The sequence below is a fragment of the Pelodiscus sinensis genome, chromosome 2 (assembly GCF_049634645.1).
Source record: "Pelodiscus sinensis isolate JC-2024 chromosome 2, ASM4963464v1, whole genome shotgun sequence".
Classification (NCBI taxonomy): Eukaryota; Metazoa; Chordata; order Testudines; family Trionychidae; genus Pelodiscus; species Pelodiscus sinensis.
The window spans coordinates 184,526,194-184,540,961 of NC_134712.1; the positions used below are offsets into that span (position 1 = coordinate 184,526,194).

Here is a 14,768-nt window from a genome sequence, read left to right on the forward strand (position 1 = left end):
TTCAGCTAACACACATGTAGGTAAAAACTGTGTGTGCACACATCGGCTATCTTTTTCCAGCCTACCTTGTGCAGGAAAAGCCCCAGAAATGTACATATTTTTTAAGAGCATGAAAGCTGAGATCCTCCTTGGTGGACTCTAAAGGCTGAGAATATTCATTGAGAAGATTCTCATATATATCCCCCTTACCCCATCAAATAGAGCAGAAGAGAATTAAAAAAAGCACTGAATAGGGAGCACAGCTTATGTAACAAACTCCCTTTTCTTTCTGAACTTCTGGCTGAATAGTGCATGTTTGGGGAGCTACACCATCTCAGCTGCTGCTGGCAGAATGGAGATGGGAGCCAGAGAGCATCTATTTAATGCAGGATGAATCCACCTGACATTGTGTAATGTACAGCCTAGCAAATGCAGCAGAAGTTAAGCCTGTCTGGTAGTTTGACAGGAATAAGGATTGCAGGGTAAAACTCTTTGTATCTTAAAGTCTCATTTGACAAGAAAGACATGACCTCAAATGTTAATCTCAATTATAAGAAAGGGAACAGGTTTGCAAGAAATCAAGATGGCACAGAATAAAGCTGTTATACAGAAGAATGTTCATATTATATTAAAGTTATAAAGCTTTTTCTAGACATTTAGAGACTGTTGAATAAGATGTAACTTGACATTTGAGAAGCATGATAGATAATGTCTCTTATTTGATTAAGATATCTTGTCAATTATGTAGCTAGAAATTGTCCAATTATAATGCATTGGGAATCTTATTGCACATTAACTCTGTTCTTATTGCTTATTTGACAATTTATATTTCATATGCCTGAGTTTCTTCCTGCTTAATGTAAGCTGTCTTCTTATTTGACGAGCATTTAGACTTTTGTCAACATTGACAGTATGTTTAAACATGAAGCATGGAAAAATTGAAATATATAGATTTGTATTTCTGCATTCCTTTTAAAGACTCAAACTTAGGACAGTACCTTTTCAACATTTATCTAAAATATACACAAAACATTTTTTTGCTTACAACTTTGCAATAACAGAAAAAGTTAACTTTCTGGCAACTTTAAAAAAAAGTCATTTGTAGTCACATATCACAGAAGTTGTTGGAGGCAATTGCTTGTAAAGCATCAGAATTGGTGATATAAGAATTGCCTGGAGACAATCAAGTTGCACCAATATTTCTGTATTTTTTTTTTTTTACCTCTGCACCCAGATATCTCTTATTCACAATAATGGGGTTTATGTGCATACAAGGAGGGATTTTTATGTCCATACACTAATGCAAGGAGAATGGGGAATAAACAGGAAGAATTGGAAGTATTAGTACATAAGCTAAATTATGACTTAATTAAATGGGATCCCACAGGCAGGTGACTATTCCAGCTGTGCAATGGGCTGCTCCAGCCAAGTCAGGCCCACTCTGGGCAGGGGCTGCTTGGCTGAGCCAGGCAGGCTGGGCCGCTGTGGGCAGAGGTTGCTCTGCCTGGGCCCACTGTACCCCAAATGAGAAGCAAACTGCTCTAGCTGGGTGAGGCCCACCATGCTGTGGGCACAGAGCTGATCCAGTCTGGCTGGGCTGGAGTGCCTCTTGCCCACGTAGCCATTAGGCTGCTTCAGCCCGGCCAGGCTGCCAGTTAACTAGTAAGCATCACCTGGTGAGGGTGATACTTACCAGTTAACAGTGACATCCCTAATTGGTGTGTCAGAGATTTGGGACAAGTCTCATTACTGGAATATTGGTATAGAAAGGTGCAGCTTTTTCGGGAAGAACAGGCAAGATAAAAAGGTTGGAGCTGTTGGATTATGCATCAAGATCATACACGCTTGTTATCAGATCCAGTAGGAGGTGAGAAGCAGACCAGATAAAAGTCTCTGCATAAGGATAAAAGGAAGAGAAAAATAAGGATGACATCATGGACCACTACATTCTGAAGATGAGGCAGATAAGGCATTTCTGGAACAAATAGTACAAATATTCAAAGCACAGGTTCTGCTAAGAGTGGGCGACTTTAGCTACCCAGACAGATGCTGGAAAAGTAATATGGCATAACAACATTTCCAATAAGTTTGTGGAATATATTGGAGACAACTTTCTGTTTCAGAAGGTGGAAGTAACCAGAGTGACAGACATTTTAGACTTGATTCTGAACAGAATAGAGGAATTGGTAGTGAATGTGAAGGTGGAAGGCAGTTGAAGTGAACGTGATCATAAAATTTTAGGTTTTGTGATTCTAAAGAATCAAAGGGGTCTAATTCTGCTTTGAATGCACATGCATCACTGAGTTAAGTGCATGGGTGAAGAGAGGAATACAGTTCAAACTGTATGAGATCGAAAAAAACAAGAAGTAAATAGATACTTAAAGACAGAGATGATTTTAGAATTCCAGCATTTAAAAATATGCTTTTAGGAAATCTTTTTTTAGTAGGAATCCAGCTTAAATTTAAAGTAGGCACCTTTTAAGATAGATTGATGTTTTCCAGAAAAAATGTTTGATTATTATTATGAAAAAAATATAAAATGTGGGCAAGCAACAGTAAAATGATTTATGAAAAAAATCAAAGAAGCATTAAGTTTATTTTGAAAACTATCAAAATTACTAGGTTGGTAGTCCTTGCTGAGCAAAAATATACTTGTTCATTGTGGTAGCAATAACTCTACAGAGGGATTACCTGAGTGCTAGTCTGTTAATGACTCGGCTAGCTCAGAATATCTGTTTGCCCTAGGTTTGTGTGCTCTACCCTTTATCTTAGTAGCCCAATCTTATGCAAAACTGAGGTTCCTCATAGGCATGATCCCCTTTACTGTAAAATGGCAGGGTCTTCTTGAAGGCTGCTGCATGCTTACTAGGCATGACAGTATCAAGCAGGACATTTTAAAAATGAAATAAAAACAACCACCCAAAATAACCAAAAGCAAAGTAGCAGGGTTCTTGAGTAGATGTTAATATTTAAGATTGACATTTTGATGTCCCAGCCAAGTAACTGAAAGAATGATTCATGCTGTAATGTTTCCAATTAGGAAAAGAGGCTGAAGAAAATTGGAATTAATCTTAATATGAAGCTAAGACATGGCAGATGCAGAGTATGAAATAGAAATCCTAACTCCTTGACCTCCTTGGGATGTAGCCTGCTTGTATTTCTAACTTTTATGATCTGCAAATGGTTTAATGAGGGTATCAAACATGGAATGGTTTTTATTTAAATTAAAATTGTCACATTAATAACAAAGCATATATTTACATAAATTTACAACATATGAGTCAAAGAAAAGTATTGCATATGCTATTTTCAGGTCTGTAACGTGCAATTCCATGCATTTAGGTATTTTTTTTGTCATTTAAAAACATATTTAAACACCAATCTTTGCACATTCAGTTGAGGAAGCACTCATTTAGTCATGAATCAATACAAGTTAAAATGTAGAAGTATATAATTAAAAAAAGGAAACCAAATGTACCAAGTTTCATCTCTAATGGTTATTTTTTATGAATTCAGTTGCAGCCAAAATAGCCATCTTTTGTTTCTTAACTGTTCTATTTAATTCATACTGTACATTTTTACAACATTTCTGCTTCAACAAAGCACATATAAACAGGGGTGCTCTTTGTCCTTATGCTAACTACATTCAGTACATTATCTGCACAAAACTGCTGTTAAAAAAAATAAGTATGTCAGCTCTACCACAGATTTTCTCTCTGAGCTAGGGCAAATCACTTAATCTCTCCACCTAAATACCCCACCATCATAATAATATATTAGATCCTTTTTACCTTTACCTGTAATATCTACATGGATCGTAGGTCCCTTACTGCGTATATGGGTAGTACCCAATCCACCATGGCCTCAGATCTCAGTTGTGGCCACTACATGCAAATAATCATAGTGTAGCTGTTCCTATTTCTGGAAATGAGAAGAGATTCACAGAGAGGCAGTGTCACACAAGCAAATCAGTGGCAGTTGCAGGATTAGAATTCACAACTTCACTATTCCAGTCTCACTACAGACTTTTGTTAAATAAGGCTTTTGGCAGATCTAAGGGAATCCCTATTTCCATGCACCATTAATAACACTGTTGGTCTGACAAAGCAGGGCACAATCATGGGTTGGGAGTGGAAGCCCAGTTGGCTGGGTGCCCAGTTCAGAAGGCATCATCGTGCCAACAGCAGTGCAGAAGTAAGTTTGATAATGCCATAGCCATATTACACTTACTTTTGTACTGCTTTCTGCAGAGCTGGGCCCTTAGGGTGCGCTCACACAGCACCCTAAATTCGAAATAAGATATGCAATTTGCGCCACACAAAATGCATATCTTATTTCGATTTTATTTCGAAATAGCTTATTTTGAAATTTGGCGTGTCTACACTGTGTCAGATTTCGAAATAACATGCTATTTCGGGCCATCCCTTATTCCTTGTGCACCAAGGTTTACCGGGATGGCGAAATAGCATGTCCATTATTTCGAAAAATGTTTTGAAATAACGGGCAGCTTGTGTAGATGCAGGGGAGCTCTTTCGGTATCCCGAAATAGCCTTGCAGTGTATCCTAAGTCAGCAGCAGTACAGAAGTAAGGGTAACACAGGTATAGTATTACTGCACTTCTGCACTGCTGCTGGTAGGGGATACCTTCAGAGTTGGGCACCTGACCAGCATTACAAACACTGCTCTCCAGTTGCCCAGCTCTGATGGCATGCAGAAATAAGGGTGGCAATACCTTGACCCTCCTAAAATAGCCTCCTGATTTCCCTGCAAGTCACCTTTTGGTCTCCCCTGTGAAATCTGTGTAGTATAGGATGAAAACACAAAAAGCCAGATTTCGCAGACCGTGACATGTTTTGCATGGCTGTGAATTTGGTAGGGCCCTAACCATAAGGTTGACCTTTGCATTCTTAAAATTCTGAGACTGCTGTGTGCAGTCTCTGGATATAAGTTAGAGCATTCCAAAGAGAAGCATTCTGTCCATGCCCCCTTTCTTCAGGCCATTGCCAGTACATTAGCTGCGGGGATGAGATGTGATACTGGAGCCACAGTCCAAACTCTACAACACTTAAGGATTCTCTTTGCACTTGGGTGATCCACCCAGGCCACCAAGGCAGTTATATCACATCATTCTGGCCACATAACATTGCCATTTTAAGCATAATATGAAGAATTCTAACAAACCATCTGTTGTCTTTAGCTGTTCCTTAGTAGCAGGCCTGAGAAAAGGGTTTACTGCAAAACTATCAATATATTTTGTCATATAACCAGATCAGCTTTATTTTAATCATGTATGTTTACAAAGCAATTATTATTTAAAAAAAAATCTAAATCGTGACTGAATTCCCTGGCATATACAACACTGGTTGCAGTGCATAGCACAGCACAGATTAGGTTTTAATATAATGTGCGCAGCATGACGATAGCAAACCATTGTACCCTGTGGGTTGGACAGTTTAAAATTGAATTTCTCTATTTGTTTTTAATTCACTTGATACAAAAGATGCAGATATCTTTGGAGGGAGTAGCAACTAGAATTCAATACATGAAAGAATTTTTACAAATTTGAGTGGTTGCATTCATGGTTTAAAATTAAAATCTATGTAGGATGAATGCAGATGAAATTATTGAAACAAATTTGTTACAATCTGTGAGTTACTCTGTGAGTCAAATCCCACTCGCTTTACTCACTTTATCAACAGGACTATTTCCTAAGAAAACTGAGCAGGATTTAGTGCTTTGTATTCAGACACAAGCTGTGTCCCTTACAGTGCAACCTCTCACCCATCCCCCTCTGCTTCTGTGCCTCCTGTAAGTAGTAAATCTCCCCATGACATTTCATTCTACTCAGATGAATGCTGTTAGAATGTGCCAAGCACAAGTCTCCAGTTTCGCTTAGCAGAGTGTGAGCGTTGCAGCAAAGGTTTTTCTATTTTATGCAAACACAGAATCACATATTTAGCTGTCAGTATGGCTTGCACAGAAAAAGGTGGTAACAAAGTATTTTGTTTGCGTTTGTGTGTGGTGTTTCAACTTCAGGCACTCAAATGTTATGTTTTCTTTTGAAGAAAATAATATTGATCATAACAGTGGAATGCAGCTTTGAAAATATTAAGCTTTTGAGCTAGAATATTGTACTCTCAGAATGAAATGTCAGAATTGTGCTTGATCCTGCTGCCACTGAAGTCAATGACTAAATCCCTACTTGACTTGGATGAGAGCAGGATCAGGCCCTCCGTGTGTCACAGGCCATCTTGAGCAGCCAGTAATCCTTAATCTCAGATTTACAGCACTTCTATTCGCTAATGTTTTAGCGGTGCTTCTAGCCTTGAGCCACTTGCCTGAAATTACACTTGCTGTTGATGCACTTTCTGTATTTGCCTTCTCTCTCATGCTGCCTAGAATGCTCCTTCCATATTTTTAAATGCAAAACAATGAAGTTTGTCACTATCACAGCATTGTAGTTTATAGGTCTGTTAGGGATGTTAAAATGTGTTTATTTTTGTAAATTTGTAACTGCTGAAATTTTCAACGGTTACACGTTTATATATGGGGCAAGAGGGGGGGGGGAAAGGGGGAGCATCAGCTCCTGCCTCCTTCCTGGCCCCCCTGCCTCTGTGGGAGGCAGCAGCATGGTGGGGGGAAAGAGCACGTAACTGTATACATGGGTACATGTTCACATCCCTAATGCCTATTACACAAGACGCACACATTGGAAGATGCTATCTTCCCATTTGGGCTACTTGTGACACACACAGGGCTCTCTTAGACCCACTGTGTGTGTTTTTAAAACCTTCATTTGTTTAGAAGGAGTTTTGAAAGCCCATTAGAAATAGATAATAAAGTAATGCTATTTTGGCCATGATGATTGGAATAGCCCCTAAAAGGAAAAGTAGCATTAAAATCTTTGGGTCTTCATACAGATTAAAATGACATTGTTGGCTCTGAGGCTTGGAAAAAGGGCATTAAAAGCATACAATTTAAACCATCTATCATGTTACTTAAAAGTGAAAGCTAGAGGTTATTGCAAGTCCAGTATTGCCAAGAGTGAACATTAAAAAAACAACAACTTGGGTGCCCCAAAGTCATAAGTTTTTCTGATTAAAAATGGTGAGATTTAAAAAAACCCTCTATTTTGGGACTTTCTTTGCTTCTTTTCTTTTGAACTTTAAAGGTACATTCTGGTCATGTTTTTAAGCTTTGCTCTGCAACCATGAGGGATACAATTTACTGTAAAAAATATTAAAAATTCAAATTTCAGATTCTTACAAGTGCTAGCTGGTGCTTGAAGTAAAACATCAAATATCGCAAGACTTGCTATAAAATTATAAGAGTCACAACACTTTAGATCCATATCTTGGTCTGCAGAACTCAAACCCACCCATTGCAGAAAATGTGTATATATTTAGGGCCAACTTCTGATTTTGGATGCAAAAATTTGTGGTTCCTATTAATTTCCATTGATGCCGCATCCATATGGTATTTTCCATATATAGAATAGAAAGATAGAAAGTATGGCAAAAGACCACCGTGGCTTAACCAGGAGATCTTGCATGATCTAAAAATAAAAAAGGAGTCATATGAAAAGTGGAAACTAGGTCAAATGATAAAGGACGAATATAAGAAAACAGCACAGGTATGCGGGGCAAGATTAAAAAGGCAAAGACACAAAACGAGCTCAGTCTAGCTAGAGATGTAAAGGGTAACAAGAAGATATTCTATACATATATTAGAACCAAGAGGAAGACTAGGGACAGGGTAGGCCCATTGCTCAATGAGGAGGGAGAAGCGATAACAGGAAACTTGGAAATGGCAGAGGTACTTAATGATTTCTTTGTTTCATTCATCACTAAGAAGTTTGATGATGAAGGGATGACTAAGATAGTGAATGCTAGTGTATATGGGGTAGGTTTTAGAAGTTAAATAAAAAAAAAGTTAAAAATTACTTAGAAAAGTTACATATCTGCAAGTCACCAGAGCCTGATGAAATGCATCCTGGAATACTCAAGTAGCTGATAGAGGAGATATCTGAGCCGTTAGCTATCATCTTTGGAAAAATCATGGCAGAAGACTGGAAAAGGGCAAATATAGTGCCCATCTATAAAAAGGGAAATAAGAACAACCCAGGAAACTACAGACCAGTCAGTTTAACTTCTGTGCCAGGAAAGATAATGGAGCAATTAATTAACGAATCTGTCTGCAAATATCTGAAAGAAAGTAAAGTGATAGGTAACACCCAGCATGGATTTGTAAAGAACAAATCATGTCATACCAATATGATAACTTTCTTTGATAGGATAACAAGTTTTGTGGATTAGGAAGAAGCAGTTGACTGGTAAATCTAGACTTTAGTGAGGCATTTGATATGGCCTCTCATGACCTTCTTATCAATAAACTAGGCAAATACAATGTAGATGGGACTACTATAAGGTGGGCGAATAACTGGGTGGATAACCATTCTCAGAGAGTAGTTATTAACAGTTCATTGTTATGCTGGAAGGGCATAACAAGTGGGGTTCTGCAGGGGTCTGTTTTGGACCAGTTCTGTTCAATATCTTCATCAATGATTTAGATGGTGGCATAGAAAGTATGCTTATTAAGTTTGGAAATGATACCAAACTGGGCGGGGTTGTAAGTGCTTTGGAGGATAGGGTCATAATTCAAAATGATCGGAACAAACTGGAGATCTCTTCCATATGTGGAAGAGGGCTGTGTTCTGAAAAGTGAAGACACTATATTTTGCCTGTCTCTGACTACATTCTCCCCCATCCTTTCTTCCCTTTCACCCTCAACCTCATAGAATGTGCCCCCCCTACAGTCTTTATTCTGAATCTTCCCCCCAACTTCATATTGGATCCCCCTCATACCAGATTTCTGTCTACTCCAGTTGACCAAAACCTTTTTTAAAAAGATTTCTCTATGACCTCTCCCTACTCTCAACTCAGGGCCTCCATTTCATTCCCATTTTCCTTGACTTCCCTGCTGCAATTTGATATAGCTGACCACTCCCTCTTGCTTGAGACATTGTCTTCTCTGGCCCTATTAAAGTACCAGATCACCTGCCACATCTCTGGCTGCACTTTTATGTCTAGGTTGGTAGTCTTCCCTCTGTCACTTTCCAGTGGGAAGTCCCACAGAGCTCTCATTTTCATTCTGTTTTCCCTGTTTCTGGGTAACCTTATCCACGGCTTTAACTACTACTTCCGCACCCTTGAGTAGCCACAGAATTGCCTCTCTTCTTCTGGTCTGTCTTTGTCTTCCAATCTCACATTTCATCCTATTTCTCTGATAACATCTCCTCTAGAATATCTCACCCTCCATTTTATACTCAGCTCAGCTAAAATTGGACACCTGGTCTTCTCTCATGAGATAAATAAGTGAAATAGGTAAGTGGATGCCTTAGTCAGCTAGTTTCCTAGTGATATAAAAGCAGTGTGGCTTCAGGAAAAAAAATCTTTGAGGGGATAATGAAATGGGCTTTGTGGTTTACCTCGGGAAGTGCATAGTCTGGTAGGGATGGTTCTGAGAGAAGTGGACAAGTAGTAGTATCATTGGAGAGCAGATGGGGTATGGAGGGATATGATGAGAGAAGGGCAGAAGATAGGGAGGAGTAGAGTTGGGTGGAGGTTTTGACAGCAGTTGCAAGAAGCCGAAGAGGGATCCAGCGGAAGGGATGAAGGAGAGGGTCAGAGGTGGTGTGGTCAGAACACTCAGACCAGATGTTGGGAGGGGGTTGGGAGATAAGAATGGTGAAATAATGCCGGGGATTGTTCCACGGGGAAATAAAAACGGCTGAATGGTGGAGGAAGGGTCAGAGAAGGAAGGAATCTAGTGTGTTTAGTATGGAGCTAACAACCCAGGAGCTTGTCACTGCCCATATCTTTTTTTTTTTCTTTCTTTCTGGCTAGAGTGCTCTTCAGGGCAGGGCACTTAGGGTACGTCTAGACTACATGCCTCTGGCGACAGAGGCATGTAGATTAGGCTACCAGACATAGGAAAATGAAGCGGCGATTTAAATAATCACCGCTTCATTTAAATTTACATGGCTCAGCGTGATAGTCTAGACGCGCGGGTGGCGACATCAAAGGTATTTGTCGACCACCCAGGTATGCCTCCTGGGATGAGGTTTACCTGGGTGGTCGACAAATACCTTTGTCACCACCCGCGCGTCCAGACTATCGCGCTGAGCCGACAAACAGCTGACCAGCTGTTTGTCGGCTCAGCACGGCAGCCATGTAAATTTAAATGAAGCGACGATTATTTAAATCGCTGCTTCATTTTCCTATGTCTGGTAGCCTAATCTACATGCCTCTGGCGACAGAGGCATGTAGTCTAGACGTACCCTATGTCTTCCTCTATTTTTGGAAGGTGCCTATCATGTTTAGGATACTACTACTATATACATATGGGCTGTGTCTACATTGGCATCCCTTTCCGGAAAAGGGATGCTAATGAGACACTTCGGAATTGCAAATCCGCGGGGGATTTAAATATCCCCCGCGGCATTTGCATTTACATGGCTGCCGCTTTTTTCCGGCTCGGGGGTTTTTGCCGGAGAAAAGCGCCAGTCTAGATGTGATTCTCCGGAAAATAAGCCCTTTTCCGGAAGATCCCTTATTCTGGAAGATCCCTTGAAAGTAGGAATAAGGGATCCTCCGGAAAAGGGCTTATTTTCCGGAGAATCGCGTCTAGACTGGCGCTTTTCTCCGGCAAAAACCCCGAGCCGGAAAAAAGCGGCAGCCATGTAAATGCAAATGCCGCGGGGGATATTTAAATCCCCCACGGATTTGCAATTCCGAAGTGTCTCATTAGCATCCCTTTTCCGGAAAGGGATGCCAATGTAGACACAGCCATGTTGGAAAAAGATTTAGGTGTTGTGATTGATAATCAATTGAAGGTGAACTTCCAGCAGGACGCCGTGGCCAAAAGAGCCAATTGTTTCCTCACATGCAAAATGGGGGTATCTTGAGTAGGAAGATTATTTGCTTCTAGTGTGATCACTGTTGGAAAACTGTGACCAGCTCCGGTACCCACAATTCAAGAAGGATGTTGATTATTTGGAAAGAGTTCAGAGAAAAGCTGTGAAAACTATTAAAAGATTAGAAAACCTGCCTTACAGTGACACACACACAATCAGTTGGATCTATTTAGTTTTACAAAGAAAAGGCTAAGGGCTGACTTGATAAACTTATAAGTAGCTATGTGTGGAGCAGATAATGAATGAAGGATTCTTCAATTTAACAGAAAAAGGTGTAATATAACCCAATAGCTAGAAGTTGAAGCTTGTCAGTCAGACTAGAAATAAGGCATACATTTTTAATGATAAGAGTACTTAATCATCATTGGACCCAATTTACCAAAGGTTGTGGTGGCTTCTCCATTTCTAAAAGTTCTGCTCTAAAAATTGTTTTGGGCAAGTTCTGTGTGGTGGGTTTTACAGGAGATGAGCTTAGATGATCGCTGTAGTCCTTTCTGGCCTTACAATCTATGAAATTATTGGAAAATTAATGAAATTAAAGCATTTTGGTTTTTCAGGATGTTCCTTTCCTATTCTAGGGTCTAATTCTGCTTTCTTGATGTGTGCAAAAGTCCATGGCAACCATTTCTGTAAGGACTTTAGTAATTACAGTGGCTCAGATTTAGCTCAGTGACTCTCACAACCTTTCCAGATGACTGTAGTCCTTTCAGGAGTCTGATTTGTTTTACTCCACATTTTACCTCTTTTAAAAACTCATAAAATCAAACATAAAAATACAAAGGTTTCACATATAGGGATGTGAAAGTATAACTGTATACACAGTTAATTGATGAGCCTGGGCTCATTGGTTAATCTTCGTGATTACACGCAGACTCCCTGTACTTGTGGGGAGCTGGCTTAAAAGACGGTTCCCCCCTCTACTGCATGGCTGCGTCTTAACTGGCCAGTTTTTCCGGAAAATCAGCCGCTTTTCCGGAAAAACTTGCCAGCTGTCTACACTGGCCGCTTGAATTTCCACAAAAGCACTGACTTCCTACTGTAAGAAATCAGTGCTTTTTGCGGAAATTCTATGCTGCTCCCATTCAGGCAAAAGTACCTTTTGCGCAAAAGGGCCAGTGTAGACAGCTGAGATTTGTTTTGTGCAAAAAAGCCCCAATAGCGAAAATGGCGATCGGGGATTTTTTGCGCAAAAGCGCGTCTAGATTGGCCGCGGACGCTTTTCTGCAAAAAGTGCTTTTGCGGAAAAGCGTCCGTGCCAATCTATACACTCTGTTCCAAAAATGCTTTTAACGGAAAACTTTTCTGTTAAAAGCATTTCCGGAAAATCATGCCAGTCTAGACGTAGCCATCATGTGTAACTGCTGACATTTTCAGTGGTTACATGGTTACTTAAACACATTTTAACATCCCTAGTCACATCACGCTATTACTGAAAAAATGCTGACTTTCTCATTTTTACCATATAATTATAAAATAAATCAGTTGGAATATAAAATATTGCACTTCCATTTCAGTGTGTAGTGTATAGAACAGTATAAACAAATCATCTATTACATTTTATTTGTACTGTGTTCAGAGTGCTTTTTATGTAGCCTATTGCAAAACTAGGCAAATACCTGAATGAGTTGATCTTCCATCTGGAAGATCTTTGTGTACCCCTAGAGGTGCATTTACCCCTCATTGAGAACCACTGATTTAATTGGTCAAGCATCACTTTAACTGAGTGATATTTCTTTTTACAGTTGATAATAACAAACAGGAAGTATTCCAGAGGAAGAAGAATGCTGTCTTGGTGAATGGTGTCATTCTGAATGGCCCGATAACAGATTCCAAAGCAGGAGAGAAATTTGTTGAAGAGGCATGTAAGATAATAATGGAAGAGGTTGTACAGAAAGCTGCTGATGTAACAGAGAAGGTAAAGCCTTGGAATTGGTTTGAAAATATACTGGAATAAATATGAGTGATTAAAAACTTCAGCTTTCCAAGAAATCTGAGTTTTATTGAACATAAATGGCATTGAACTTGCTGTGAGTGTGTGAGTAGGCTTTGAAATAAAATATTGCAGTCTGGATTTAGAAATATGGCATCATGTAACTTTTTAATAGCATGATGCACATTTGCAAGAAAATGTTCCCTATTTTACTTTTGAAATGCTAAAATGTTTTTGTCCTGGAACCAAATTTACCCTTGAGTTTGCTGAGCCTGTAGGAGCATCTGAGGAAGGGTGGCTATGTTACCACTGAAGGAGCGCAGCATTACAGACTGATCTGGGTTCCATAGTGCCCTTATTTGCTGAGGCTATTTGAGAGAGGTGCTAGACAGGTAGGCCTTGCCCATTTGTGGGCTGCATGAGCCAGCTTTATATTCCTGGCACAGCAGGACTTGACAGTGGGATTGCAGAAGTGCAGCAGAGGACAGAATTTGGCTTGTAGATTTATTACACCTAATAAAGATTATACAAACCAGGAGCAACTCATCTTGATTTCCAGATACCAGGTTGAGTTTGCATCTCTGACAGTTTTAAAAATAATGGTTTTGCTTTTAAGCAGAACAAGTTTGAGCAGGAAGTCCCTGAGACTCAATAAAGATAGGATCCCATGAGGCCATTGTTACAGTCAGTCTTCAGCGTAGTGTACTTTTAAGTGCGGTTTTCTTTGGAGGTCATTACCGAATCCATTGTGGAGTGAGGTTTTATTGCCATAACATTTGTCTTCACCTCAGCCATCATGTATTCATTGCTGGCATTTTCCTTATCACTAGGTTTGTGAATGGCAGCCCCCTGAAAAACTGAAAAAACTTCTCGATCTGGAAATGAGGGATACCGGAGAGCCCCATCAGAAACTCTTGCAACTTTGCCAGGACATTATACGATACAGCGTCAAAACTAGTAGGAATTTGAGTTCTAATTGTGTTACCTTATTATCCCCCAAACTCTGAAGTCAGGGTATTTTCTCCTAAGTTCTGTTGCCCTTCAGGAAATAAGGTGATGTTTTGCTATGTCAACATTTTCTACCTGCCTGTAACCATATGAAAGCAGATGAATGCTTTCATTGGCTGTTCTGTAGCTGTTCGAGTAAATGCTGGCATAAGTAATTCTTCTCTCCTTCATATCTAGTCCTTATTGTAAAATGAGAGTATCATACCTGCCAAGCCACCTGGATCCTCACAGTGATCAGATGGATTTCTGAGGGGAACTAAAATCTGTATGATGACATTAAAAAATCCTGCGAGGGATTACCATTGATGTTAATGGGAGACTCTGCTATTCTAAAGTCTCTTGAAAGACACCTTTGGCCTCTAGACAGGTATGGAATATGATATAACAATTTACCAAATCAGGCAGGAGAAAGATCTTTATGAATCCCCAAGGCCTTTGCATAGGACTTCCTGCTGTCTGATTGGTGAGTAGTGATGTCATAGTCACTGCCATCTGATGCAAATAAGGCAAGGTAAAGTCAGCCTGTGGGTAAATAATTGCATTGCATTTTCTGTTACCATATAGCAAACAGTCTGTTTGCAAAAGAGAATCAAAATCTTAATGCATGCTTTAAATCACTTTTTTAAATGTAAGCAGGTTGACTGAGGTATATACTGGCTTTTTCACAAGTGGATACAAATTTAACCTGGAGTATAATTCTGATATGTGCTGAGTAACTCCTGGTATAATGTTGATCAGTCATAATTCCTGCTCAAGATAATGGGAGATAGTGCTCAGCATCTCAGAAAAGGCACCCAGTACCTTGCAAGATTGGCCCCGTCCAGGTAACCTTGATGAAAAGCATTTTATATAACCAAAAATCAACAGAAAGAAATG

At 39.7% G+C, this 14,768-nt stretch overlaps 1 protein-coding gene across 5 annotated transcripts in view; it reads left to right on the plus strand.

The window, feature by feature from the left end:
* Positions 1 to 14,768, plus strand: part of GADL1 (glutamate decarboxylase like 1) — a 104,329-nt gene that overhangs the window by 5,309 nt on the left and 84,252 nt on the right. For 3 of the 5 annotated variants that reach the window (XM_025190298.2, XM_075921977.1, XM_006134301.4), the window contains exons 2-3: positions 12,697 to 12,869; positions 13,715 to 13,841. In XM_025190298.2, coding sequence (XP_025046083.2) covers positions 12,697 to 12,869; positions 13,715 to 13,841 — 300 coding nt within the window. Of the gene's footprint in view, positions 1 to 12,696; positions 12,870 to 13,714; positions 13,842 to 14,069; positions 14,260 to 14,350; positions 14,717 to 14,768 lie in introns of those variants that run through there. The other 2 variants (XM_006134302.4, XM_025190299.2) reach the window with 2 other exon arrangements.